The 25,102-nt window shown below is 49.2% G+C and overlaps 1 protein-coding gene across 1 annotated transcript in view; it reads right to left on the bottom strand.

Annotated features, from left to right (window-relative positions):
- The window catches only part of IQSEC3 (IQ motif and Sec7 domain ArfGEF 3), a 99,762-nt gene that overhangs the window by 34,495 nt on the left and 40,165 nt on the right, over positions 1-25,102 (bottom strand). The window contains exons 3-5 of the mRNA XM_016142634.2: positions 15,022-15,301; positions 2,543-3,666; positions 339-500 (exon numbers count right to left, since the gene is read on the bottom strand). Of these exons, the coding sequence (XP_015998120.2) occupies positions 339-500; positions 2,543-3,666; positions 15,022-15,301 (1,566 nt within the window). The remainder of the gene's footprint in view (positions 1-338; positions 501-2,542; positions 3,667-15,021; positions 15,302-25,102) is intronic.

Raw genomic sequence — 25,102 nt, forward strand, 5'->3', positions numbered from 1 at the left:
AGAGATGGAGGCTTTTTTTTCTCTCTTGACAATTCCTATATCAGTGGGGCCCCATACACAGGTGCTCAATAAATGAATGACTTTCGAGGGAAAACGGAGGCTGGTCGAGATGCAGTGACTGGCTAAAGGCCATGGGGATTCTAGTTCCTGGGGCCAATCAGGAAGCTGCTAGGACTGGAGTGAGGATTTCTGGGAAATGGCCAAGATTTCAGAGGTCGCTCTCCTTTCCCTGAGTCCTTCCCCAACTGAGGTCCTTACACTCCTAGGAGATTCTGGGACTGAGGGGGAAGGGTTAAATAGAAAGAGGGGGAGGGGAGCCCGGAGGGCTGGACACTTACTCCAGCACATCTCGGTTGAACTGCTTCTTGCTGTTGCCCAGGAACTCTCCAATCATCTGCCGGCTGAGGCCTTTACGCTGGAGCAGGAAATGGGCCACTCCGATGGGGGTGTCAGGGATGAAGCCTCGGGAAATCAAGAACTGGATGCCCTTGTCTGGGTTTCTGGGGGTGCAGGCAAAGGTGGGAGAAGGAGCAGAGAGTGAGCCAATGCCATCCATGACTTCTTCCTTTCTTCCATCCCATGGAACCCATAAAAGTGCCTGGAGGTCCTTGAAAAGAATTTCTAGAAAATGCCAGGATTTCTTCCACTGCAGAGGGTTCCTATGGAAAGCATCTTTTACCAGAACCTCACTCTCTTAAACTTCCCCACACGGTAATGAAGATAGTGGAAGGCAGGAAGCAGGGAAGGGGAAGTATGGCCAAGCCAAGTGAATTCCAGAGCAGATGAAGAGGTGTCCCTTCTTTCTTCCTGTCTCACTCCCACTGGATCTTACCCTGAGGTCTCTAAGGCCTGCCAACAGGTCCCCAAGGTCCTTTCTGCCTGTATCCTATTGTTTATAGGCAATACCCACCCCAGAATCTGGAGAGGATGAGATTAAGAAACAGAGGTGAGATCTTCCCCACAACCCCCTTTCCTTGTCAATGGGGACCACACAAGAATCTTACTCTATGGCATTTACTTTCTCTTTTACATAGCGTCTCCATGTGTGGGTGTGGGTCTGGGTGTCAGTGTGGGTGCTGTGTCTTAAGGCAAATGTGCTCACAGTGTGGTCTGCAAATTCATGCTGCTCCCTAAACTGTTTCTTACTGGTCCAGGAGAAGATGAGTACAGAAATAGAGGATAAGCATTTAGAACCTTTTAAAACAGCACTTTGACATTTTCAGGACAACCAAGCATGTGATTGTTTTTCTAGCAGTTCATTTTTATTGTATTTTCCAAAAATATCGGCCCACAGTGTATTGGGTAAAAACCCAAACTGGTCCTTCCCTATAAACAGTTTGAGAACCAGTGTCTCAAGGGATCCAAGTATGTGTGAGCATTCATGTGCATGCCAAAGTGACGTCATGGATGTGTCAGGTTGGGGCTGCGCTCCCCAGGAGGGCAGCTTGATGCAAAAGAAAGAGCGGTGGATTGGGAGTCAGACAAATTTAGGTTCACCGAAGTCTGCCGCTTACTAGTTGTTTCACAGTGCGCAACCCACCTTATTTGTGTGAGCCTGTTTCCTCTTCTGTAAAATGGCATAATAATGTTATCTTTGATATTGCTGGGAAGATTGCAAATGCTATATGAACAATAGTTAATCTCCCTAGGTTATAAGCTTCTTGAGACCAGGAGATGTGTCTTACTCACCTTGGTAGTTACTGTGTGTGGCACTCAATAAATAACATGGATGCGGGCAGGAGGGACATTGTGTTTCCTAGCTCAGGGATACGAAGAAAGGGATGCTTGGAGGCCGGAGATCAGTGCCTCATATACTCGAAATTTCCCTGGGAGGGGCATGCGTGTGCCCTCTGCTTACCACTGGTTGTATGCATTCTGGTTGCAAGGAAAGGTCCGCTTGGGGGCTCTGGGCTATGGCGGTCACTCGTTTCCCTCCTTCCATTCTCCTATTCTCTTTGTATTCCATCTCTGCTAGCTTCACACTTTCTTCCTGTCTCCCTCTCGCCCCCTTTCTTTTATTGAACCTCTTCTGCTTTCTACATGTCCTCCTTACAGTAGGTCTCTTCCTTTTGTCCCACCCCATCCCTCCTCCATTTTAATTCACCTCCTTTGCTCTCTGCCTGTTTCTCCTCTTCATCAACCCCACAGCACTGCTGTTTCTCTAACTTCATATACTATGGATTTCTGCTCAATCCTCATACTACCTGTACTATTATTTACTTAATGCTATATTTTCTTTTAAGTTTTCTCACTTTTCAAACCCTGGCTTCATCGTAAGCAGTGGCGAAAGCATGGGTTCGAAATGTTATTCTGTCCCTAATCCTTCTTAAAATAAATTAATAACGATTAAAACTAAAATGTGTATGTGGACACAGTATCTCGAGAAAAGGCGCGGCACAAACGACATCTGGGAGGACACTGGGATGATGTTGCTAAATCACCTGGCACTCTGCGAACCTATCAGTGTAGGTCCCGCCTCTTCTTCCCTCCCTCCCCGACCTCCCCAGGACGCGCTGCAGCTCCCGAGCCAGTGCTCACTTACAGGTTGAAGAGGTTGAGGCCGATTCGGTAGAGGCGCTTGCGCAGAGTGTCGGTGGAGAGCGTGGGCGACTTGCAGCTGGCGGGGTTCTCGCAATGGTAGCGAGGCAGGCTCAGGATCATAGCCTGCAGGGCTTCCTTGGAGGTGGAGGCTGAGACTTCCGAGCCTGACTTGGCGGACTTGGTGGACGTGCTGCTGCAGCTCAGCTGCTCCGAGTTGTCACCGGCCTCGGGTTCGGCCCCTTTCCCCACCTCCCCTGCCTCCTCCACCTCTTCCTCCTCTGCCTTCCCGGCCCCAGCCTCCTCCGCCACCGCCTCCCCCGTCCCAGGCGGGTTGGAGTGCTGGGCTGTGCCGGCTCCCGCCTCTGTGTACGTGGTCTCGGCTGGCGCATCGCCCTGGCCCGCGGCGGGGGCCGCGGGAGCCTCTTGACCCCGAGCCTCGCCCTGCTCGTCTTGGCCTACTACGGCCTCTGCTGGGGCCTGGGCAGTCTGCGCGCCCAGGCAGTTGGCCACTGACAGAGCGGTGGAGGAGGAGACAGAGATGTTCTGGTTGGCGATCTGCACGGTGACATCCCGGAAAGCCATCATAAGGGTGCTGCTGTGGCCCTGGGGTAGGCCGGCAGACTCCAGGGCCTCTTCCCCGGGTCCCGAACAGGCATTCTCGGTCTCCCGCATTTCTGCCTCCAGTCCCGGCGGCCCCGCGCCCGCGTGCAGGGCCTGGTGTATCTGGTACGCCCCGCTCTCCTGCAGGGAGCACATGGTCTTGAGGCTCCAGGTGCTGAGGGCGTCGTCGATGGACTTGGCGAGGGACTGCACCTGCTCGGTGAAGGAGTCCTCCAGCTCGGTGAGCGTGCCGGCGAAGGTAGGCGGCAGGGAGGGAGAGCGCACCAGCGGCAGTCCCAGGAGGCCATAGCCCTCCATGAGCGCCTTCTCCGCCGCCAGGCTCTCGGCCGTCGGCGCACGCACTTTGCGTAGGGAGATCCGCCTGGGCAGGCGGCTCTCCAGGAGCGAGTTGCGGATCTTCTCGAAATTCTTGCTCAGCTGGTACTGGCGGAAAGCGGTTTGAATGGTGCAAGCGGCGCGCCGGGACACCAGGTGGCCCCCGTATTTGTGTTCTAGCATTTCAATCTGTAACAAGGACGGAGAGGAGGAAGTGCGCAGTTAGGGAAGGGGTGTTACAGCCCTTGCGAAAGATGATGCCGGTGGCTGTCCGTCGGTGCAGGAAGTCACCTGGCTAAACTTTGCAGGAATGCACAGCTAGGGGGCGCTGAGGGGCTCAGGTTTGAAAACTGGCATGTTACGGTAGGAGATACTAGGCCCTCGGCAAGACGCCTAGCGGTGTAGATGTAGGATTGAATTCCCGGATTTGGTGAGGCCCCAGGGCAGGGGAGAGAGGCATTGCTGATGGTAGTGAGATATTGCTGGTTTGGTGGTCATTTTAAAATGTTCCTATCAGGGATGCATATGGAAGTAGTTATGGGTGAAATGCATGATACCTTGAATTTGTATTAAAATACTCCATCAAAAAAGGTGGAAGAGCTAGATGAAATAATATTAATAAAAATTGTTGGAGCTGGGTGATGATTGTAAGATAGTTTATTACACTATTGTTCCTACTTTCGTGTACATAAAATAATAAAACATCAAACGGAAATGCTAAAAAAAAATGCTGCTACTCCTGTTCGCCTGCTTTCTCTCTCAGCTATCATATCACCGCTTTGGGGCAGTCCCGGTCCCTGGGGGTGTCATAAGGGTTGGGACTGGGGTGTGATCATCTCTGTGTTCCCAGTATCCTGCCCAAGGGCTGGCAATTGGTAGGTGCTCAATTAATGGATGACAGATGGATGGTTGGATGGATGGATAATAGATGGCTGTTTTAAGAGTGGAAGTCCCTCCAGGCTACCCTGCTCCGCCAATGAAGTCACCTCCGTTCTCAACAATATCTGCTGTACGACCAGGGCTGTGCTGGGTGGGGCTGGCTGGTGGGGGCGTGTTGCTTCATCTGGGTCGGTCTGAACCCAGGAAAATGTCTGACATGGGACTAGTTTGTCCTCAAGGCCCTTACTCACCTCCTCTCAGCTCTGTCCCCTGTCTATGGTCTTTTCTCCCCCTTAGGTTGCTATGCTCTTTCTTTTCCTTTTTTATTAGAACATCTCAGGAAAGGACTAGAAAGATATTCCCCCTAAAATGTGAATGATCAATAACATGTAACCGTGCTCCTTCCTGGAAGATTTTTGCATTTAAATAAGAGACAAGACCTATGTTAAAAAGATGGACAAATGGTAACATTGTGGGCTCTGATAAGTCCTTAGGGAAGTTTGGGAAGTGAAAAAGTATTCCCGGGCCCTGAAATTATGTTCTATTCACAACCATACACTCCATTTACACATAGCATCATTCCTAAGCTAAGAATCAGGATAGGTGGGCTGAGATAAACAACTAAAGGCAAGAACAATATCCCTTCCATGTTCCCCCAGGATCGTGGTACAGATAGCAAGGCAAATTTTTATTCCTAAATAGAAAATACCCTTCTGTCCACTTCCTGCTTCACGCGACCCACCAGGGATTGCAGCCGGAGTGACTGCCTCCTCGCAACCCCAGCAATCGTCACTGTTCCCTCCCTGTGGGTACCCCACAGCTGGACCAGCACAGGCACCCTCCTAGCCCAGGAGACCTCACAAATATAATCCCAATACCCAGGGACAATCCTAGGTAAAAGGAATGTCCTCAATCCTGTCTTCAGCTCTCCTAGTCTCACCATTCAGTGACCTTATTCATTCTCAAACCTAGTGGCATTATGCTGTCTCCCTCCCCACATCCAACCTTCCTCTCTGAAGATAGTTGGAAAACTTATTCATATTAAGGTTTGGATAGCTAAAAGGCTTCCTTCACAACTCCTCCCAGAAGTATTTGCATTTTACGAGGTACTGGGCATTAAGCAGAAGGCAGAAAGCTCTCCCAGTCTTCATGATCTTCATATTGTAGGGGACTTCAAGGTGCTTTTAAAAAATCATACCAAGTATATTATTTATTGCTGCATAGCAAGTTATCATAAACTCAGCAGCATACAACAACTGCCATTTATTTTCTCACAGTTCTGTAGGTCAGTAGTCTGGGCACAGTTCAACTGGGTTCTCTCCTTGGAATCTCACTGGGCTAAAATCAAGGCACCACTCTCACGTAAGGCTTGGGGCCCTCTTCCAAGCACACAGTTGTTGGCAGAATTAAGTTCCTTGAGTTTAGTAGACTGAGGACCTCAGTTACTAGTCCTTGGCTGCATGGCCCTTTTAACAACAGGAGAGTGTCTCTCTGACGCTTTTACTTTGTTTCAAAGGGTTCACCTGATTGGGCTAGGCCAACCAGGATGACCTCCCTTTTGATTAACTCAGTGACAACTGATTGGTAACCTAATCAAAGGCGTGATCTCGCCTCATATTCTACAATCCTGCCTACACTGGCGGGTTAAGGTGTGGGGCAGGAATTTCTGGAACCCTCTTAGAATTCTGCCACTATGCCAATTGGACAGTTGCCTACGGGGTCTTTACCTAGGTATGGCCCCATGTACCCAGGAATTCCAGAGAAACACCTGCTTTCCAGGAATTCTGTTCCCACTTCTGTGGAAATCATGCCAAAAGGGAGAGAGCCTTGTAACTCAGCTGTCCTCCCTGAGAAACTCTGGCAGGTCCCCTGAAGCCTGGAATGGGAACTGGCCTCGGTTTAGGCAGGAAAGTTCTCCAAGGAGAAGTGTAGAGTGAGGGGAACTGACCAAATTAACTGCGTCCTTCTCTCTCAATTTCTGTCTCCTTCTTACCCTTCCCCAAATACTATGAGAAACTGACACCAGGCAGAAATTCATACCTCTTTCCTATCTGGCCTGTTCATACTTGGAGGGGAACCCCAGGCCCATGAGCATTCTTTTTAGGTTAGGAGATGCTGTGGAAAGTGTGAAATCCCATTGGCTGAAATGTTTCCAAAACAGTATATCATCATCCTGCTTGGAGGCAGAAGGCTGGCTGAGATAACCCTAGGAGAGGTCTTCTACCAGCCACTATCTATGCTTCCCCCAAGCAGAGAAGAAAATTGGATTTTAAATTCTTCAATCGGTTGCATCAAGTCCTCCACTAGAATATAAGCTGCGTGAAGGCAGAGGCTCTGCCTTCCATGTCCACTGTTTTATCCCCAGTACTTAGAGAGTGCCCAGCACATAGTAGGCCTTCGATAAATATTTAATAAGTTAAAGAATTAATTCCGAGTTATCTTTTTGACTCTCAAAAACCTTCCTTATCTGAACTGTACCTTTCCTATCCCAGAGATGATGATCTCACCCTCTCTTGCCTCCTTTGCAAGTTTATTTCAACCTCTGGTTTCTCTTTTACCAGCATTTCCAACCCAACCTTTCTATTGGCCCCTTTCCACTTGCCTATAGACTCTCCCAGATCTCCTGAGACTAAAACACAACTCTGCTTGCTGCCCCTGCTCTGGGGCACTAGCCCAGTCTCTTTCTATTTCCATTGACCCTCTTGGCCAGTCTATACCCGTTGCCTCACTCCATGAGCAAATGCCAAACTGCTGCTTTAACCCTGTATGCCCTGACTCCTTTCATTCTGCCTCCTGCTCCCACCAGTCTTCTAAAATGACTCTCGGGAAGGTCACCAATAATCTTTAATCACTAAATCCAATAGTTCATCCTCAACCTTCCTCCTCCCTCTTTTCTGCAGCTCTTGATATTTTTATCACCTTGAAACTCTGTCCCCAGATCTCATGTCTCCATAGAGCTCCTAAATCCTATATTTTGACTACCAAATTCCTAAGCATGCTAGTTACAATTCATATGTGTGTCATCTTCCATTCTCCAACCATGATCATTTTTCTGTGTACTCCTGGACATCTTCCATGACTTCTATGTTGGAAGTCATTAGAACAGCCCCTGGTAGCTGATAATTAGCAAGTAATTAAAAGGGAAACCATCTCAGACAGAGCCTTTGTGGCAACTCTAAAGATGGTCTCACCTCTTGTCTGAGAACCTAGTTCACACTGTCATAACTTCACTCTACTTTAATGGGTTGATAAGCAGTAGGGGAAATGCCTAGTCCCAGATCTACCTCATCCCTGCTGGTTGACCTTGGACAAGTTTCTTAACATCTCTGACTCTCAATTTTCTTATGTTAAATGAGGCTAATCCTGCTGACTCTGTGGCTTGTTGTGTGGCTTAAATTATTTCACATAGTATATGGCACATAGTAGGTGATCAATAAGTGGTAGCTATTTGATAATGACAATGATGATTATGAATGACTCAAATCTCCATTCCTGGCCTAATCCTGAATTTCGAACAGTCTATAAATCAGTGGTTCCCCCATCCACCTATGCAAAATCATTGTCTTTCTCTGTTTCCCCAAAATCAGCTCTTGATGACTTATTTGCCTAACAGCATCTTGGCTGTAATGCCATCTAGTCTGGGAACCTTTCATTTGTCCTTGGGTTCTCCTTTGCCCCATCCTCTACATATGCCAGCCTCAAAATCCTATAGCCATCCCCACCCCAACCTACTTCCCAGCCTCTACTATACAAAATCCATGAACACAACTGCTCGACTCTGCTCCTCCCCTAGCCCATGCTGGGCTCTCTTGCTTTGAGCATTTGCTCAGCCTGCAGTGTCCTCCTCATCCTCTACTTCTACTCTTGTCCCCTTCCCTCTAAGTAAAAGTTGTCTCCTTTCTTCAAGACCTGTCTCAACTGTGCCTCGTCCATGAAGCCTTCTCAGTCCCCCAACCAAACAGGGCCTCCCTGCCTTGGGCCCCCTCTTGGGGAATATTTTTTCATACTTCTCTTTGACACTCAATTTTCTCCACTAATCTCTGTGATATTTATCTAAACCCTTCTTCCCTCCCCCCCAGACTCCAACAGAGCACACGTTATTCAAGGCCTCAGATATGTCTTAGTCATCCTCTGATCCATGTATAGCACCCAGCACAAAGCCTGGCACAGGGCTATTGCTCACTGTGGTATTTGAATTCAGCTGTTGGATCTTCTCCATCTGTTGCAATGCATTTAATGCAACCATGTCTTGTACATTCCAGCCTCGTGCCTGCTACACTGCCACCCTGCAGTGTGTCTCCCTACTTCCTACTCTCAATGCTCTCTTGTACCCTCAGACTATACATACAGTATTATCTGTCTCTACATCCCTGGTGCCCAATGCTGAGCCAGAGCCATGGTTGGGGCTTAATAAATGTTTGCAGACATGAACTAAACTGAACTCTCGCCTATGTCCCAGGGGAAATAAAAATACAGGCTCTTTTCTGAATCTGGGCTTGCAGTCAAATGCTGCACCTTCCTCCCCCCACCCCATTTCCCATAGGGCTTAGGGACTTGGCAGTGCCCCAGGTCAGCTCCATCCACCCCAGCCAGACCTCTTAACCCTCTTCTTAACTAGGGCCGGGTCAGAGAGCTGAGAGATGGATGTGGGAGGGGAGGTTGGCCCCAGGGAGGGAGAGGCCTCTGGGCCCACTGGCCACAGAGCAGCTCTGCTCACTTCTTTCTAAACCCCATGAATCATGGGTAATTGTGGCCTCATCTCCTCCCAAGAGAGCAATCTCTCAGGTTCTGCCAGAAGAAGCAGTGAAGGGGGGCTCAGGGGCTCTGTCTCTCTAATGAGCCTCTCAGTGTTAATTAGAACATGCTCCCTCTCTTCAGGTTGCCACTGAGAGGCAGCTGCCAAGTCAGGATGGGGGTGGAAGAGCAGCTAGCTAGGGGGCCACATTGCTAAGGAATGAGGGGGAGCTAGACCTGGGTAGGAGTGGGGTGGGGAGCTTTCACATATGAGCGAGGATTTCCTCTGATTCAAGATTTCTTAACAGAGAACACTGAAGCATTAAATGATATGAGCCTGCAGGACTTGGCAAAGCAAACTGCACATGAGGCTGAGGAGTGGGGAGTGTGCAGAGGGAAGAGGAGCTTAGGTGATGCTCAGGGCGGCCCACAGGAGAGATTGGCCTGACCGGGTGGGGTGTGTCCCCTTTGTCGTCTCTGTGTGCCACCTCCCTGGCCATTGTTCGAGATACAGAAATGCTCAACATGGCAGGTCACTGAGGCCTGCCTAGGAGTGGGACTACCCCTGGGAACCTTTCCTGATGATAGGCAGGTGGGAGTGGGGGAGGCTACGGCTCAGCTACCCCTAGGTCACAGAGACTCCTTCAGGTGAGCTGCTCTAGGAAGCCTACTTTGAACCCCAGGTTGGGCTGCTGCCCTTGTTGGTGCTCCTGCAAAGCCCTGGGTGCCACCTCCATGGAACTACCCTTCGATGTAGCAGAGGAGATGGCGACAAGCGCTGGGTTAAAATCCTGGACTGTAGAGTCCAAATCTTGGCTACACGAGGGATGCACACCTGGGATGCATCTTAGGGCAAGTTACTTCACATCACTAAGCCTCAGACTGCTCATTCTTAAATGGGGATAGTAATAGCACCTAGCTCACTGGGATGTGGTGAAAATCCGAGGAGATAATTCATGGAAAATAACTAGTACTGTGCCCAACACGTAGTGCCGCTCATGCCAGCTAGCTAGTACTGGTTACATGTCAGCGCCTGCCGCTGGAAAGTGGGCTCCCTGAGAACTGGGACTGTGTCTTCTACATGGTGGTGTCCTCAGGCCTCACACAGAGCCCAGGACAGAGCAGCTGTGCAATGCCGTTCCCTGAACTGAGAGGAGGGAAGCCCGAGGCACCTTGCCTCCACCACTGTCCTGCTGGCTGGTCCCCTGGGGCCCTCTGTGCCCCTCGTAGAGCTCTCACCTTCAAAGTGGGAAGGTCCTCAGGTACCTCCGGTACAGTCCCTTGCTTCACAAATGAGGAAACTGAGGTCCAGAGAGTTGGAAAAGTAGCCACTACTCCCCTTGAGAGGTACCCCATGGCGAGGCTGGACCTTGAAGCTGGCAGGTGGGAGATTTATTGGAGAAGGGGCTGCTCTCCAGTGGAGAACACGGCTTCCACCCAGAACCCCGACTTATGGAACAGGGCCTGGATGCTACTGACTGCTGCCTGACTTAGACAGCATAGAGAGCTATGTAATTTGGACATACACTTGGGCTCCAGTGGGTTTCTCCTCCATGGTGGCAGAGAACAGGATATGACTCCCTAGAGAGCCTGAGTGAATCTGGAAATCACGCCTGTGCCCTCCATATCCTTGCCACAGCCACTTTCCTAAAGGGCCTCTCAAAGGGACCTGAATGTCCTCTCCTGTCCCCCAAGATTGTAGCCCCAAGGATCACTGTGAGGTGAAGTGAGAGAGTTGAGGGCAGAGGGAGCAGAGGACAAGAGAAGCCGTGCAGGACCTGCTCACAGTGTGACTGTGGGCAGAGAGAACAGGGAAGCCTGGGGCAGGCCCCATTCATTCATTCATTTGTTCATTTGTTCATTTGTTTGTTCTTTCATTCGCGTGTTCCTCCAATATCGAGCATTTCTTAGGAAACAGGAAAACAGTGGTGGGCAAGGGCGGGGCAGTACCTCGTGCACAGGTCTAAGGAGCGCTTGCTTCTCCACAGACTATAAAGTGAACAGCACCCCTGGTGCTGTTCAGTGCACAATCTGCTCAACTCTGCGACAGCCTTGAGATTAACGTAGTCCTTGCTCTTAGAGTGGGACAGCTACCAGACAGCACAGAGCCAGCAGTGGGGCACTCAGAAAAAGCACACAGCCTGACGTATAAGGAGAGATCACCCAGGCAAAGATGATTGGGGGACAGGTGGGGAGTATTCCCAGAAGAGGAAATAAAATACACTAAGACCCAGAGGCAAAGGATGGCTTAGAGATTCGGGAAAAGGCAAATAGGAATGGCTGGAACCCCAAGTGGGTGCCAGACAGGATGTGGGGCAGTAGAAGAGCCTGGAGAAGTGTTTGTCCAACACACGTGAGGGGTCATAGAAGGCTTTCATGCAGGGGAGTGCCATAATCAGATGTGTTCTTCATAAGGAGGACTCAGCTGCAATGCGGAGATTTTAGGTGGGAAGAGATGCAACTTGAAGCAGGAGAATCTGTGGTGGTGAGCCCAGAGGCACACGCCAGAGATGATGGGGGCCTAGACTAGAGTGGGGACAGGGGTGATGGCAGAAGAGGGTGGGATTTGGGAAATAGTTAAGAGGTAGCATCAGTGGGGTTTGGGGGAAGGATCAGATGCAAGGGAAAGAGAGGAGCCATGGAAAATCCTTGGGATTCTGGACTGGCTGACGGAGCAGGACTGACAGGTTGGTGGACTGGGGAGATGATTGTCCAAGATTTCTTCCAGTCCAAGGATTACAGGATTTGTGCGACTGGCAGAGATCACAGGATCAGAATACTAAATCCTAGATCTCAAAGAAAGCTAAAGTAGAGTTGATCCTGGCTAAAGGCCTCATGCCCGTGCCCATTCTCATCCCCCTCCAGGTCACTGAGTTATTATTTTTCCCTTTTCATGCTTCCAACATCTTTTTCATGCCAGGCACTGTGCCCAGCATTGGCATTCTAAGTCATGGGCCCTGCCTTCAAGGAGGAGTCAAGTAAACAGGAAATGGTGATATAGCACTGAATGGTTATGACGGGAACACCTGGGCTATGGGATCGCTGAGAAGGCGCATCCAGCACAGCCTTGGGGGCGGGGGGGGGGGGGAGGGGTGCAGCGCAAGCTGTGAGAGAGAAGGAAGGAGTGCCAAAGTGAGTCCCAAAGCAAAAGAAGGAGTGTTGGAGGCCAAGTGCAGGCGTATGGAGCGACTAGGAACGTCAGTGGTGGAAGCAAAGGGAACAGTATGTACAAAGCCCCAAAGAGATATGACACAATGAGGCCCAGAGAAGTTAAGCCACTTGCCCAAGGTCATAAAGTTCATTTACAGAAGAAAGAGGAGCAGAGCTCAGTCTCATGTGTGCCACATTTTTAATCACTTTGCTCTAGCTCTTCTAGCTTTTCCCCTTCTTCCTCCCATCCCCACCCCCAAGCCTACGTTCGGCTCAGAGAGATACATGAGCCAGGGGTGGTGAGCTCTTCCCCAGGACTGGATCCACTTAGTGTGAGGGCCCCATCACCCTCTACCTTTCCTACCCCTCTCCTGATGGCCTGACATGCAAACCTACCTATTAGAGTCATGTCCACTATAAAAACAAAAGTCCATGATACTGAGCAGAACACTGTACAACTCTCCACATCCCATCTTGTTGGTCTAAATTGAAGTTATTCTCCTGCCATCCCGCCCAAGCCAAAGCATGAGTTTCCTTTGCTGTTATTAACTGGATGCTCCTTAAATTGAACTGTAACCGCTTTGAGAGGCAGGTAAGGACCATCTTTTGTTTCTTTTTGTAACCCACTCCCTTGTTGCTTTGCATGTCTTAGTTATTCAAAAAGTATTCACTCAGTGAGTTCTTACTATGTCCAAGACCACTCTGCTAGACGCTAGGGGAAAGGTACAAAGATGAGTAAGAGATGGTCTCTGTCTTCAAGGAGCAGAGTCATGGGGAATTGAAAGGGCTCTCATCTTACCACCCATATCACAATGCAGTGTTCCAGCCCCTGTGTGGGCATGCCCAGTAACACAGAACTCACTACCTCACAAGCAGGACATCCTATATTTTTAACAGCTCTAATTGTGAACTGAGCTAAAATCTTCCTCTCCTATAGCTTTCATACATTAGTACCACTATTTTTGCCTGGAATGATAGAAAATACATCTAATCCCTTTTTCGTGCACCAGCACTTCTGTATTTAAAGCTTATTTTCATGTCTAGAGTTTCTCCATATGATGCCAGCCAATCCTGTTTTCCTTCTTATGAGAACCTCAGAACCTCAGGATTCTTATTTTCCCCCTTCAGTGAAGCCCCCGTAACCAATCAAAGGCTCCAGACAGGCCCTGACCAATAGCTAGCGTGGGGCTCTGGCTGGCAGCCCCCTTATTCTGGAGCTTTGTCTACCCTTCTGAGAAGGCCGCTGCACTCACGTCTTTGGCAGCTGCTCCACCAGCTGTTGATTCATCTCTGGTGGATGGTGAACTGGAGCCCCAAGGCCTAGGCCCAAGCCTGCTCAAGTTACACTAGTGCTGAGGGCTTTTCCAAGTCAAGAGCAGAACTTTATATTTCCCCCTATTTCATGTGACTTTTTCCATTTAAACCTTCTTTCTATCAGATGGAGATATTTTTGAAATCTTGGATTCTATCCAATATTAGCTGTCCCCCATTAGCTGTGTCATCAGAAAGCAATGCCCTGTTAAAATGATTGAACTGGACATGACCAAGGATAGCCTCCCACTTGACGACCCTGGAATTGGCTCTGATGGAAAAATAAATTTTTGAGAATTCTGTTTGAGAATAACCCACCTGACTATACTGTGATCTAATCCACTTTCTATCAAATCTACATAGATATCATGAGAGACTTCGTCAAGTACTTTATGGGAGCCAGATACAATGAATTACAGCTGGCCCCTGATCCAGGATAACAGCTTGACATTAATGTCTAAAGCAAGCGATGAGGTCGGTTTGGCTTGGCTCAGTCTTCGTGACGTCTACTAGCTTTCCTTCCCAAAGAAGGAAGATTGTCCTTGTCCAGTGGGTTAAAGATTGGTTCTTTAGAACCTATATGTTTCGAAATAAAGGGAACCTGAGGTAATCCAAGGTCTGAGTTCCAATTTTGCTGATGAGAAAACAGTGCGCAGAGTGCTTAACTAGCACTCCCCAAGTCACAGAGTTAACCAGAGCAAGAATAAGACTGGATGCCCTGTCTCTGGCTCCAGGTTCAATGCTCTTTCTTAACAACATCAAGTCGTAATGTCTTTCTTTAAGTACATTCATGTGTGCACACGCACGCACACACACACACACACACACTTATAGATTTTTCCTTCAGGGCTCTTAACTGGTCACCAAGAAAAACTGTGACATTATCATTTGGAGGGGTTCTGCGAGGACCCCATCACTGACCATTTTTTCTTCATGCTTCACAGAATAGAAGATGGAGGCCTAGAACCTCTCAATGGGAATTGTTCTCCAATGGAGGAGCTTTGGACTTCCCTGATCTGAGTTAATCTTGGGAATCCTCAGTGTATCGAGACCACTATCTTTGAATTTCATTTGAGCCCATGTGTGCCTAGGTGTGGGGTTTGCCCCTTGAGTGGGTACATAAACTGGACTATCTTTTCTTAGTAGCGGGTGGTGGTGGGCCACTTGTTTAGTGCTTTGTGGGGCGGTTTAGGCTTCCCGCACAAGGTGAGAGGAGCAGAGCCCTGGACACACTGCCTAAAGGCCTGGCATTGCAAGGGTGTGACCCTTGCATATAAAGGCTGGTTGCCTGAGGGACTGGGCTGCAGTGAAGGGCAGATCACTTAGCTCAACTTGGGAGAACTAGTGGCAAAAGAGGTTTGGCTGCAGCAGAGGTGGGCCCAGATGGGGCGATCCCTGGTACCCTGGACAGCTCCCAAAGGCAGGGCCCCTTCACCACCCTACCCTCCCCCCATTGGAGGCCCTGGGTACCTGTTTATTCTTTAGGTCAAGGGAGAGTTCGTAATCGGAGGCGGCAGGGGCGTGGGAGCAGAGCGCTGTCACCAGGGCAGGCTGCTGCCGGCCGGGGGAGGCCTCGCGGTGGGGGCCAGCACGTGGGGAGGCACCCCCCGCCCCTGGCTGCTCCTCCTCCTCCTGCAGCTCCTGGGCTTGAGCCTTCGGGGCATGGGCACTGGGTCTGCCGGCTGCCACCACCGCCGCTGCCACCACGGAGTCCTCCATGCCCCCACCAGTCTGGGTGCAGGAGCCATCACTGTGAACAAAAGGCAACGGTGCTCGGTTGGGGGAGGGGGACAGGGTGCATGTGGGTGTGAGGGTGAGGAGAGAAATTGGGCACTTTGGAAGCAATGGGCCTTTCTAGTGGTGGGGGCTAGTAGGGGTGTCTCCTGCAGTCCCCTCTAAGGAGAGGCTATCTTGGCAGGGACTAGCCCTGGGTAAGGAGGAGAATCTGAACTTGAGGAGGATATCCTAAGCAGAGGGAAGAACCAGCCATGGGCAGAGGTCATGAACCTCTGCTTAGAAGCAGTAGAGTAGAGTGGTTAAGAGTAGGCTGCCTGGGTAAAATCTGGGCTCTGCTTCTTATTAGCGATGGGACTCTGAGCAGGTTAAACTCACTGTACCTGTTTCCCAGCTATAAAATGGGTATATTAACAGTATCTACCTCATAAAGATGAGGCTTTATGGAAGACTTAAGTTAAAGTTCTTAAAACAGTGCCTGGTTTATGGTCACCGCTATACACAAGTGGTAACTGTTGTAATTATCAGTGGGCTAGCTCTCTGGCCATTGGCTTAGGAACCTGGGAGGAAGATAATTCACACCAAACCAGCTCCCACTATAGGTTGAAACCCAAGCTCTGACATGGTATGGCTTTTGGTCAAATGATTCTGGGGAGGAATTGGTGCTTATAGGCCTGGCTTGGGCATAAAGCACCTCCAGTGGGGGTAGACCTCAGCTTTTTAGGGCTGGGTCTGTGAAGAGGGGGGTTCTTGCCCTGATGGGTTTAGGAAAGCATCTGTTTTTCCCTGGCTCCTCCTCTTCTCCCATGGAGCCATCAGCAGGCTGAGCTGTAGCTGCTGCCCACTTGCCTACTATAAGAAGACACCTGCTAGCCGGACAGCCACACTCTAGACTGTCCTGGGGCATTAGTGCACTCAGGTTTCTCCCTTCCTCAGTCAGCTCCAAGTTCTGCCCTTCCCTCAAGGTCCAGTGTTAGGCCATCTCTCCATGAAGCCTTCTCAGGCGACTCCAGTTTTCACTGCTCTATTGGCTGGAATATTAGTTGCTGCTTTTAGGGAGTCACTATCTGTTTCATAGAGGAGAAGCATCATGGCTCCCACTATAGGTTGAAACCCAAGCTCTGACATGGTATGGCTTTGGTCAAGTTGCCTTTTCTCTGGGCCCTGGTTTTCTCATCTGTGTAATGAAGGTACTAGTACCTACCCTACGGGGTTATAGCAGGAGGTAAAGGAGTCAGTATATGTAAAGTGTTTAGTGCTCAATAGATGTTAACCCTTATTTCCCCCATCTGTCTCTTCCTAGAAACCAATGCTTATATTCCATTTGATTCCCTTCCCCTCATTTAGTGCTGGGCAAAAGATCAGTGCTCAATAAATATTTGCTGATGACAGAATTGAAGAGAACCCAATGGCCAGAGGATGGCCTCTTCAGTGGACAGTGGCAGAAGGTCGGGACAGGAAGAGACCCTGGGGTCATCTAGTTCTCCCTTTTTTACAAATGAGGATTAGGGCCTCAGGGGGGTTGGGTGGCTGTAAGCAGAGAGCTAGGCAACCTCAGACTTATTTCTTCTAAGGCTTCGCCTCCATATAAGATGCCCCACATTGTACCAGAGAGGAGACCTCTTCCTGTTGAGTCTACCCAACTTTGGAGTTTCTTGGTGCTAAAATAACCAAGGGCAGGGTGAAGACTTCTTTCTTCACTAAACCTCTACCTGTCCCCTGCTCCACCAACAAAGGAGAGCTCATTGGCTAGCCTAGAACCAGCAGCCTTAGACTCCTTAAGTCAACCCTCCTTGCTACTGCATTTTCCTTTGCTCTGTCATTTCTTGTGTGGCAACCAAAGAAGCTACATAGTTGAATGAGCTCTAGATACTTAATATGTTTTTAACTAGTATCACCAGAAAGTTCTTTTTAAGCTCTGGCTTAACCCCTCTTGCTAAATTACATGCCCATTCTTCCCACAGAGCACATGGAAATAGCCCTGTCCATCTGTGAACACAACCTGCCTCTGGGCCCTGGAGGGCGGCATTCGGTCTCGTCCATCTCATCTCCAGACTGTCCTTGGTACAGATGCCCAAGGCCTCTCTTCCTCAAAAGTTTTCAAGACTATTTAGAGAACTGGTGGCTACTCAGGGATATAAACACCTTTTTAAAAATAGCCTTTTGTCTTCTTTGATTGCTGTAGGATGCTTGGCAAAAGGTTCTGGGGATTTGATGCCACTCAACCGCAATACACAACCAAGGACAATAGAGGCTGGTAGGTAAGTAGACCAGTTTCCTCGTCCCTTGGGCAAAATGACTCTGAGGTACATCCCACACCATCTCCCAAAAGTTCCTAGTGGAACAAAGCCCTGGTTGGCCAAAGCAGTGACCTGATCATTAATGAACCTATGTTGGCTTCCTTCTCTTCTGTGTCTTATTCCTAACTCTCTGTTGACATTTCTTAGGGTCACCTTGTCCCAAATAAACTACTTGTGTTAAAACAAAACAAAATTTTGAAAGAGCATCCTTTACGGGCCACTCTTCTGGATATAGACAAAGGTTCCAAGGCCTTCTCACTTCAACTCATTCACAGGGCTTCGGAGTCAGGAGGACCCCACTGTCACCTCCAGCACATGCACACATGTGTGTGCATGCATGGGCAAACTCGCACACACTCATGCATTCACAATGCTTCTAAATAGCTGTGTAGCTCTGGGTAATTCATGTCCTCCTCCTGGGTCAGTTTCCTCACCAGTCACATGAGGGCAGGTTACTCATCTCTAAGGACCCTTCCAGCTCAGATGTTCTGGGAGCTCAGGTTGCAGTGCTGAGGCCAATCCACCAAGGCCCACCAACCCCATGGTTCCAGGCTCTCTAGTGGGTGGAATTAACTCCACCTTTACCTATGTATGTGCACAGGGATCCGAGGGACTGTAGCCCTCCCAGGTATATGATTAAGAATGTTGGAAAGGGGACCCTGTCATTGCCTGTTTTCTTTAGATTTCTCCACAGACTTATGTGATAGAAGGTGGCTATGGAAACCCAGAACTGTTGTCATCAATATGGTAACATTTAAGATTATATAGTGGAATGCAAAGAACATGGGTTTTTGTTTCAGGAAGACTTAGGGTAGACCTGGTTCTGATACCTACTATGTGACCTTGGGAAAGTTACCTAACCTTCTTGTGGCTCTATTTCCTCATCCTTATCTATAAAGTAGTATCTTAATAACTCTTTTGCAAGGTTGCTTTGAGAGATAAATATAACTTGCAAAGCACCTACTATGGTGCCTGGTACACAGTAGTCCTTGATAAATGGTGATGGCAGCGTATTCTGAACTGGAACCCTACAGCATGGCGTCTCAAAGGAATTACCGGAAAAATAGCATGGAGAATTCCCAAGTGGAGAGGATTCTCAACATTTAGCCTTCCTGTCAACTTTCACAAAATAAAACAATATGCTTTTTCAAAATCATACCTCCCGGCCTTTCCCAGCCCTCCAGACTAACTCGCAGAGTTTTCAGGGAGATTTGAAGGTGGACTGGCTTCCTTGAGGCTTCCTCCCACTGCTCCCACTGCTCCCTCTTCTCTATCACAGGAGCAAAAACACAGTGAAGGGCCTTGGTCTGGGGCGTCACCAAGTCTTGGGACCCACAGCCTCTGAGGAATCTTCAAGACTCACTCATTGCCCCTAGAAAGAATCAGTCTCACCCTCCAAAGTGCTCTAATGATTCTTGGTGCTTGCCTCTATTTCAGCAATGACCACTCTGTGCTTTGATTACTCATCGATATGTCTCTCTCCTCCACCAGACTGCCATGTACACCTTTTTCCTCACAGGCGCTTATCCAAGTAGGCTGGCTCATGAAGTATGTTTAATAAATGTTAAATGAATGGTTAGATGGATGGACATATGGGTGAATGAGTGGGTGGGTGGTTATCATCTAATCTATACAACTTTCCTAAGAGCAGAGATAGTGGGTGGGTTTGGTGATGCACCACCCAGACCCTCCTTCCAGGAAGGACTCTTGCCCAGCTCTGGGAGTGCTGTTGGAGGCTGCCTTCGGCGGTCAGCCCCATCAGCCACTTCAGGGATCGCCTCAGCTGAAGAGAGCTACTTGACACAAAGTCACGTCCTTCCCAGGGATGTCTGCATCCAATGGCTAATTGAAGTGGTGATATAAACGCTCAGCCATTTTGACCCAACACAGAGTAAGTTAATAGGTCATTCTCACTCTAGAGCCCGCCATGGGATTAGCCAAGGCTTTCGTTGTACCTCCATTGCATCTGACTTCTCCTGTTGCCTCGTGCTGTGTTCCTCCTCTCCCTTCCATGGGTGTTGATCCCAAGTGCATCCCTTAGTAAACATTCAGCACTCTGAACTCAGAGTCTGCTTCCCAGAGAACCCAATCAGTGCTGGATATGGAGTTTTTTCTTTTTTCTTCCTTTCTCTTGGCAGCCAGGATTACCCTGTTCTCCCTCCCCACCTCCCCAGACCTTTAGAGCCTTTTTGGGTTCTAGCACCTTTGATAAGAGCTCTGGACTCTCTTTCCAGAATAATCCACATTATTTCACACATGCCAAAATTTACCTCCATGTTTAGAGGCTTTAACAGATGTCATGGACCCAGGCTAAAAACACTATTCTGGAGAGATGATCGTGGATTATCTTCCACATGCTAAGAACAGTGCCAAGGGCTGTAGGTGACTCTGGTTGCACAGAGAGAATGTTGGGGTACCAGACAACACAGAGCTTTCAGACACTCACTGTTATTCTTGACACCAAGAGAATTCTTGCTTACAAGTAACAAAGCTTGAGTGAAGTAAGGCCCCTGGCTCTGCTACTGACTAGTTGGGTGATCATGAGCACCCAACTCTCCTGCACCTCAGTGTTCTCATTTGCAAAATGGAGATGTGAATATCTCCTTTCCAAGAGAATGATGAAGATGAAATGACTTCATGGATTGGTATGCTGGCCACCATAGGAAATTTAGCCTTTCTACAAGAGGAATGAGTAAGGAGGGCACCTGGCAGGACCCTGGCATCTGTGCTTACACAGCCCCTGCCAGAAAGCCGAGTCCCTGAGGGGAGCTGGAGGAGCCAGGAGCAGCTGAAGAGCTGTGCATGGAGAGGAGAGGATGTGGCTCTGCTTGGAGGAGAAGAGGGAGCATCAGGGACAGGGCGCCCAGGCTTATGTTCCCACACCTTAGGCTGGCCCTTGTCATAGAGGTGGAGAAGGAAATGCAGAGGACCCTAGAGGCCCAGCCCCTGAGGCTTGTTGGTGTTGATGGCGGCAGGTGGCTGGGGCGGCGGGGGGACGAGGTGGGGGCGAAGGGGGGGCGGGGGACTGTTTTCCCATGTGTGCAATGGCTAGAACAGTAACACTAGAGACCTTGTGAGGAGTGTTTTGAAGGCTGCAGGACTCCTCAGGCTGGAAGATTCCTACACAGGGCCTGACCATTTCTACTAGATAATCCCAGACTCTGCCAGCCTTTCTTAAAGCTTTTCTGGGACAAAGAGCTGAGACATTTTCCAGACAAAAGCCTTTACCAAGACACTTCTTTCTCTCCCTCATCTAGGCCAATAAAGAATCTGAGATGGCCAGAATAAAGTCACCAAACAAGGGAAGCCAAGTACACTTTGGCGTCCCGGGTGGTGCTGGGGAGGGTCGAGGTAAACAGAGGGCCAGTGGTAGAAACAAGTTCGCTCCCTGCCGATTCAAAGAACAAGCTGGAAAATGCTGTTCAAGGTACTGGAGAGAGTTCAGAGTCAGTGTCTAAGCTCACCTCTGCCTGCAGCGCTCAGTGTAACCTTAGGCATGTCGTTTATCTCTGGACCTCTGTTTCCTCATCAGGAAAAGGATGGTTCAAGCAAGACACTGTGACATCTGAAGGGGGGAGAGGCCCAGCTTCCTTCCTCTCCCCGTCCTTTTGCGTGGGTCCAGGGCCCACACTGCACCATCCCTGCCCACACCCACCACTCAGTCCTCAACACCCAAGGTCACAGCATAAGCCTCCCCTTGCCTCCCTTACATCATTTAATCCATGCCAGCACCTCCTCTGGTCATGGCTCCTTGACCTCCATTATCCGGGCCAGAAGCCAGGTCTCAGAATAGAAACCCCTGAAGGAGGGCAGCTGTGGCTTTCCCGGCTCATCCACTTGCAAAGGCTGTCCTGACTTCATTGGTTGTGACAGATGCTTTTCCCTCCCATCTCCCAAGGGCCCTGAGAGAGTAAGTTATTCTTTCTCTTGTTGGCTCCTTGAAGACTCCAGACTTTGGCCTCACAGCTGTTCTATAAGGTGCTGGCCAGTTTGTTTGTCTGTAGGGGTTTCCTGTCAAAGGAATCCTAGCACTTTTCTGGGCTTATGCAGTCCCCACCTCCAGGCCCACAATACCCAAGGCACTCACTAAAGGTGGGTCACAGGAGCAGCTCTGTAGCCTGTCCCCAGACATCCAATGCATAAAGCTCACCCCCCCCCCCCCACCGCCCTCCCGCCCCCTCCCCAATTAGCCCACCCACAGAGGAATGTTAACACCTGGGCACGTCAGAGCCCTGTGCGCTCCAGAGAGGCCTTATCTAGAAGTTTCCTCAGGACGCCTTCCTCACAGACTCCCAAACTGGCCACACTGACTAATGGCATCTCATTGCCCCTGGAATTCTAATATTTTTGAGCATTTTATTTTCTCACAAATAGGCATGGATCTGGTACCAAAATCAAGCTCTCAGGCCATGTTCCCCGTCCTGCTCCCCAACGCATTGCACATGATTTCACAAGCGCATGCTTCTCTTACCCTGGGCAGACAGAAAGAGCCCACTGTGCACCTGAATACACCTCGGAGTTTTCCACCTTTCATGTCTGCTTGCGTTACTGCCCCTAAGAGCAGATATTGCCTACTCCTAGCATTCTCATCTCACCTTAAGAGGAAGCTCCAGAACCGCCCTGTTTAAAACCGCCCCTCAACACACAACCTGGAGTCATCTCACAGCTGGTGTAGATAGCACTTAATATTTACCGACTAGTGAATTCTGGTGTTATTTAACTTTTTCTTTTATTATGAACTACTTTATAGATGCAAATATGAATAACGTGTGAGGTATAAAGAAAAACTTACACTTGTACCCAGCTCGAGAAATAGCACATTAGAAGGCTTTTAATACCCTGTGCATTCCTCCTTCCCTCCTCAGAGGAATCCCTGTCCTGAATTTGTATTTATCCTTCCCCGGCTCTTCCTTTGGGGCGAATTTCCTCCTGCCTTTATGTAAGCAATGGTGGCTGCCTAGCAAGAGCCCCAAGTCTTCTCCGCATGCTCAAGGGGGAGGCTCAGGAACACTCCAGGTCTTGCAGACCGCAAAGGGGTCAGGAAGCCTCTCCAATGGCGATGGCCTCACAGCTGCATGCTGGCAGGACTGCAAAGATGGCAAGGGGTCTGGCTGCAGCTGGCTGTGCCTATTATTTCAACAAGGAAGACTCTTAGGAAAGAAAATGGACTTGTCTCTTAAGGACCCATCCCCCGGCTTTTCCTTCGTGGTCTGGGTGTGTAATGATCTCCGAATGTACCGTGATGATTGTCAGGAGCCACACAAGTGATGCTGGGAAAGGTGTACTCAAGAGAGGCATCAGCCTGTGCGGCAGCTGGGAGCCAGGTCCAGGGTGTGAGTGCCTTTGGGGTCCCTGAGAGGAGGGAGTACATGAAGCCACGGGCAGTGCCAGGCAACTCATGATCAGGGTCAGCACCGTGGCAGCTACAAGTGTGGGCTCAGGGCCAGACTGCCCGGGTCTGAATGCGGGCTCTGCCCGTCCCCTGCTGTGTGGCCTTGGGCAAGTGGCTTACCCTCCTTGTGCCTCACTTTCCTCTATTAAAGACTTGGGTAGCGATTTGTGTCAAACGCTCCAGAAGTCCTATATAAGTAGCAACTATCTTTTTTCCTTTTTAGAATTGGCAACTTGCTGTTTTGCCAAATGAGAAAAAATTTCAAAAACACCCTTCGGTTTCCCTATAATATTATAAAAGAATATGAAAAGTAGGATGTGATTTCTGCATAAAGAATAGTCCTTTAACTTGAACTATCATTTTTTTATGTTCTCGGTCTCTTGTGCTAGAGTTCTTTAAGTGGAGATATGTTGGACTTTTCTACAAGGTGTAATTTCTGGAGCCCTGAGTTAGAGATGATGCCAAGAGAAGCTTAGCAGAAGTGGGTAAGGGTTGGGAGGCAGCAGAGTGTAACCAGTAAGAAGTTAAGAACCAGAAAGCCTGCTGCTGCTGTTGGCATTGGGCTAGTTCCTTAACTTCTCTGAGACTATTTCCTCACGTGTAAAGTGAGCATACCTACCACAGGATTTTGCTGGGAGTGTTAATAAAATAATGTCCATAAAGCCTCTGGCACCTATCTGATACTTGGTGAATGCAGGTTTCCTGGCTCTAAATTTCCCTTCGTTTCATCCTCCTTCTGGTCCAACCCAGATCAGCCCCACCTCACCCCAGCAGAGCAGACGTTTCTTTGATCCTGTGCCATTTTCAGGAAAGGATATCCTTCCAGCTCCTCACAGGCTCGATTTTAATACATGCCAGGGAAAAGGTCTCTAATGGCTTACAGGTGCTCAAGAGTATACTTGCCAAGTCAGCAGTCTTGTGATATGAGCGATGGAAATGGCAGAACTACCATTTGTATAGGACATTGCTCTGGATGTCCATTGAGTTACTGGACATACGTTTCCCTACCTGTTTCCCTACATCACTTTCCTACTGAAAGTACTTCCTAATGTCTAGCTTCAAGCTTTCATGCTGTAGCAGAAACCACTCATGAGCTTACAGTACCAGAAAGGCCATACCACTTCCCACATGTCTGTGGCTTTCATGGGTCATCTCCAAAAGTATTTGGGAGGAAGGGACAATGCAGCCAAGGGACTGGCTTTGGGAAGAAACATCAGAAATCACAGCTTGGGGAGTCCCCTACAGGCAGGGCAGGAGTCAGTGCCAGGCCATAAACCCTGAGGGGGTTAAATCATCTCCTCCTCTTAGGCGAGCAGGCAGTCAAACTGGCAAGATGATTTCCTGATAAAATGCCTCGGCTCTTAATCTCATCCTCACCTGCGCTGCGACAGCCTGGTGCTGGGTTAAATCATTTCTTCTCCTGGTCTGATGTCTAGAAAATCTCTCCTCCTGGCCTGTGGCCCTGCTTGATTGGCATTCATCTGGGCCTTTAGCTTCTGATTTTTTTCTCCAAATTGGTCCCTCAGTTCTCAGTTTCTCTCTCTCTCTCTCTCTCTCTCTCTCTCTCTCTCTCTCTCTCTCTCTCTTATGGATATTGGGCTCTTTCCAGCCAACATTCTGTATGTCATGGGCTAGGCTTGAATAGAAACATCTGAAAGACTGCCTCCTCTTCCATATCCATCGCCCACCATCCAAAGGAGGGACCGACCTCTCCCTGCAGGGCATGGCTCAACGACCCTGAACAACATGTGTCCCCTGCTGCTTGCCATACTGGGGGCTCTGCCACTAGGATCCTATCCCCTGAAGTAGTCAGCTCATTCTTTCTAAACAATTCCCAGTCGTACCTGAGTCTCTAGACCCCTTCTCTTGGGACTCCTTGATCTTGAATGATTTCTCCCTCTGTGCGCTTGAAAATTCCTGCTTTAAAATAGCTAGCATTTACTGAGTGTTTGTTTACTATATACCAGACATTTTGCCATGCATCATCTCATTTAATCCTCCCAATTGCCCTAAGAGGTAAGGGCTATTGTGATCCTCATTTTACAGTTAAGTAAATTGAAGATTAGAACCCTTAAGTAATTCAACCAAGGTCACAGAGTTTGTAAGTGGCCAAGCCAGGACTTGA

Source organism: Rousettus aegyptiacus, unplaced genomic scaffold (genome assembly GCF_014176215.1).
Source record: "Rousettus aegyptiacus isolate mRouAeg1 unplaced genomic scaffold, mRouAeg1.p scaffold_m13_p_2, whole genome shotgun sequence".
In the NCBI taxonomy this organism is placed as follows: Eukaryota; Metazoa; Chordata; class Mammalia; order Chiroptera; family Pteropodidae; genus Rousettus; species Rousettus aegyptiacus.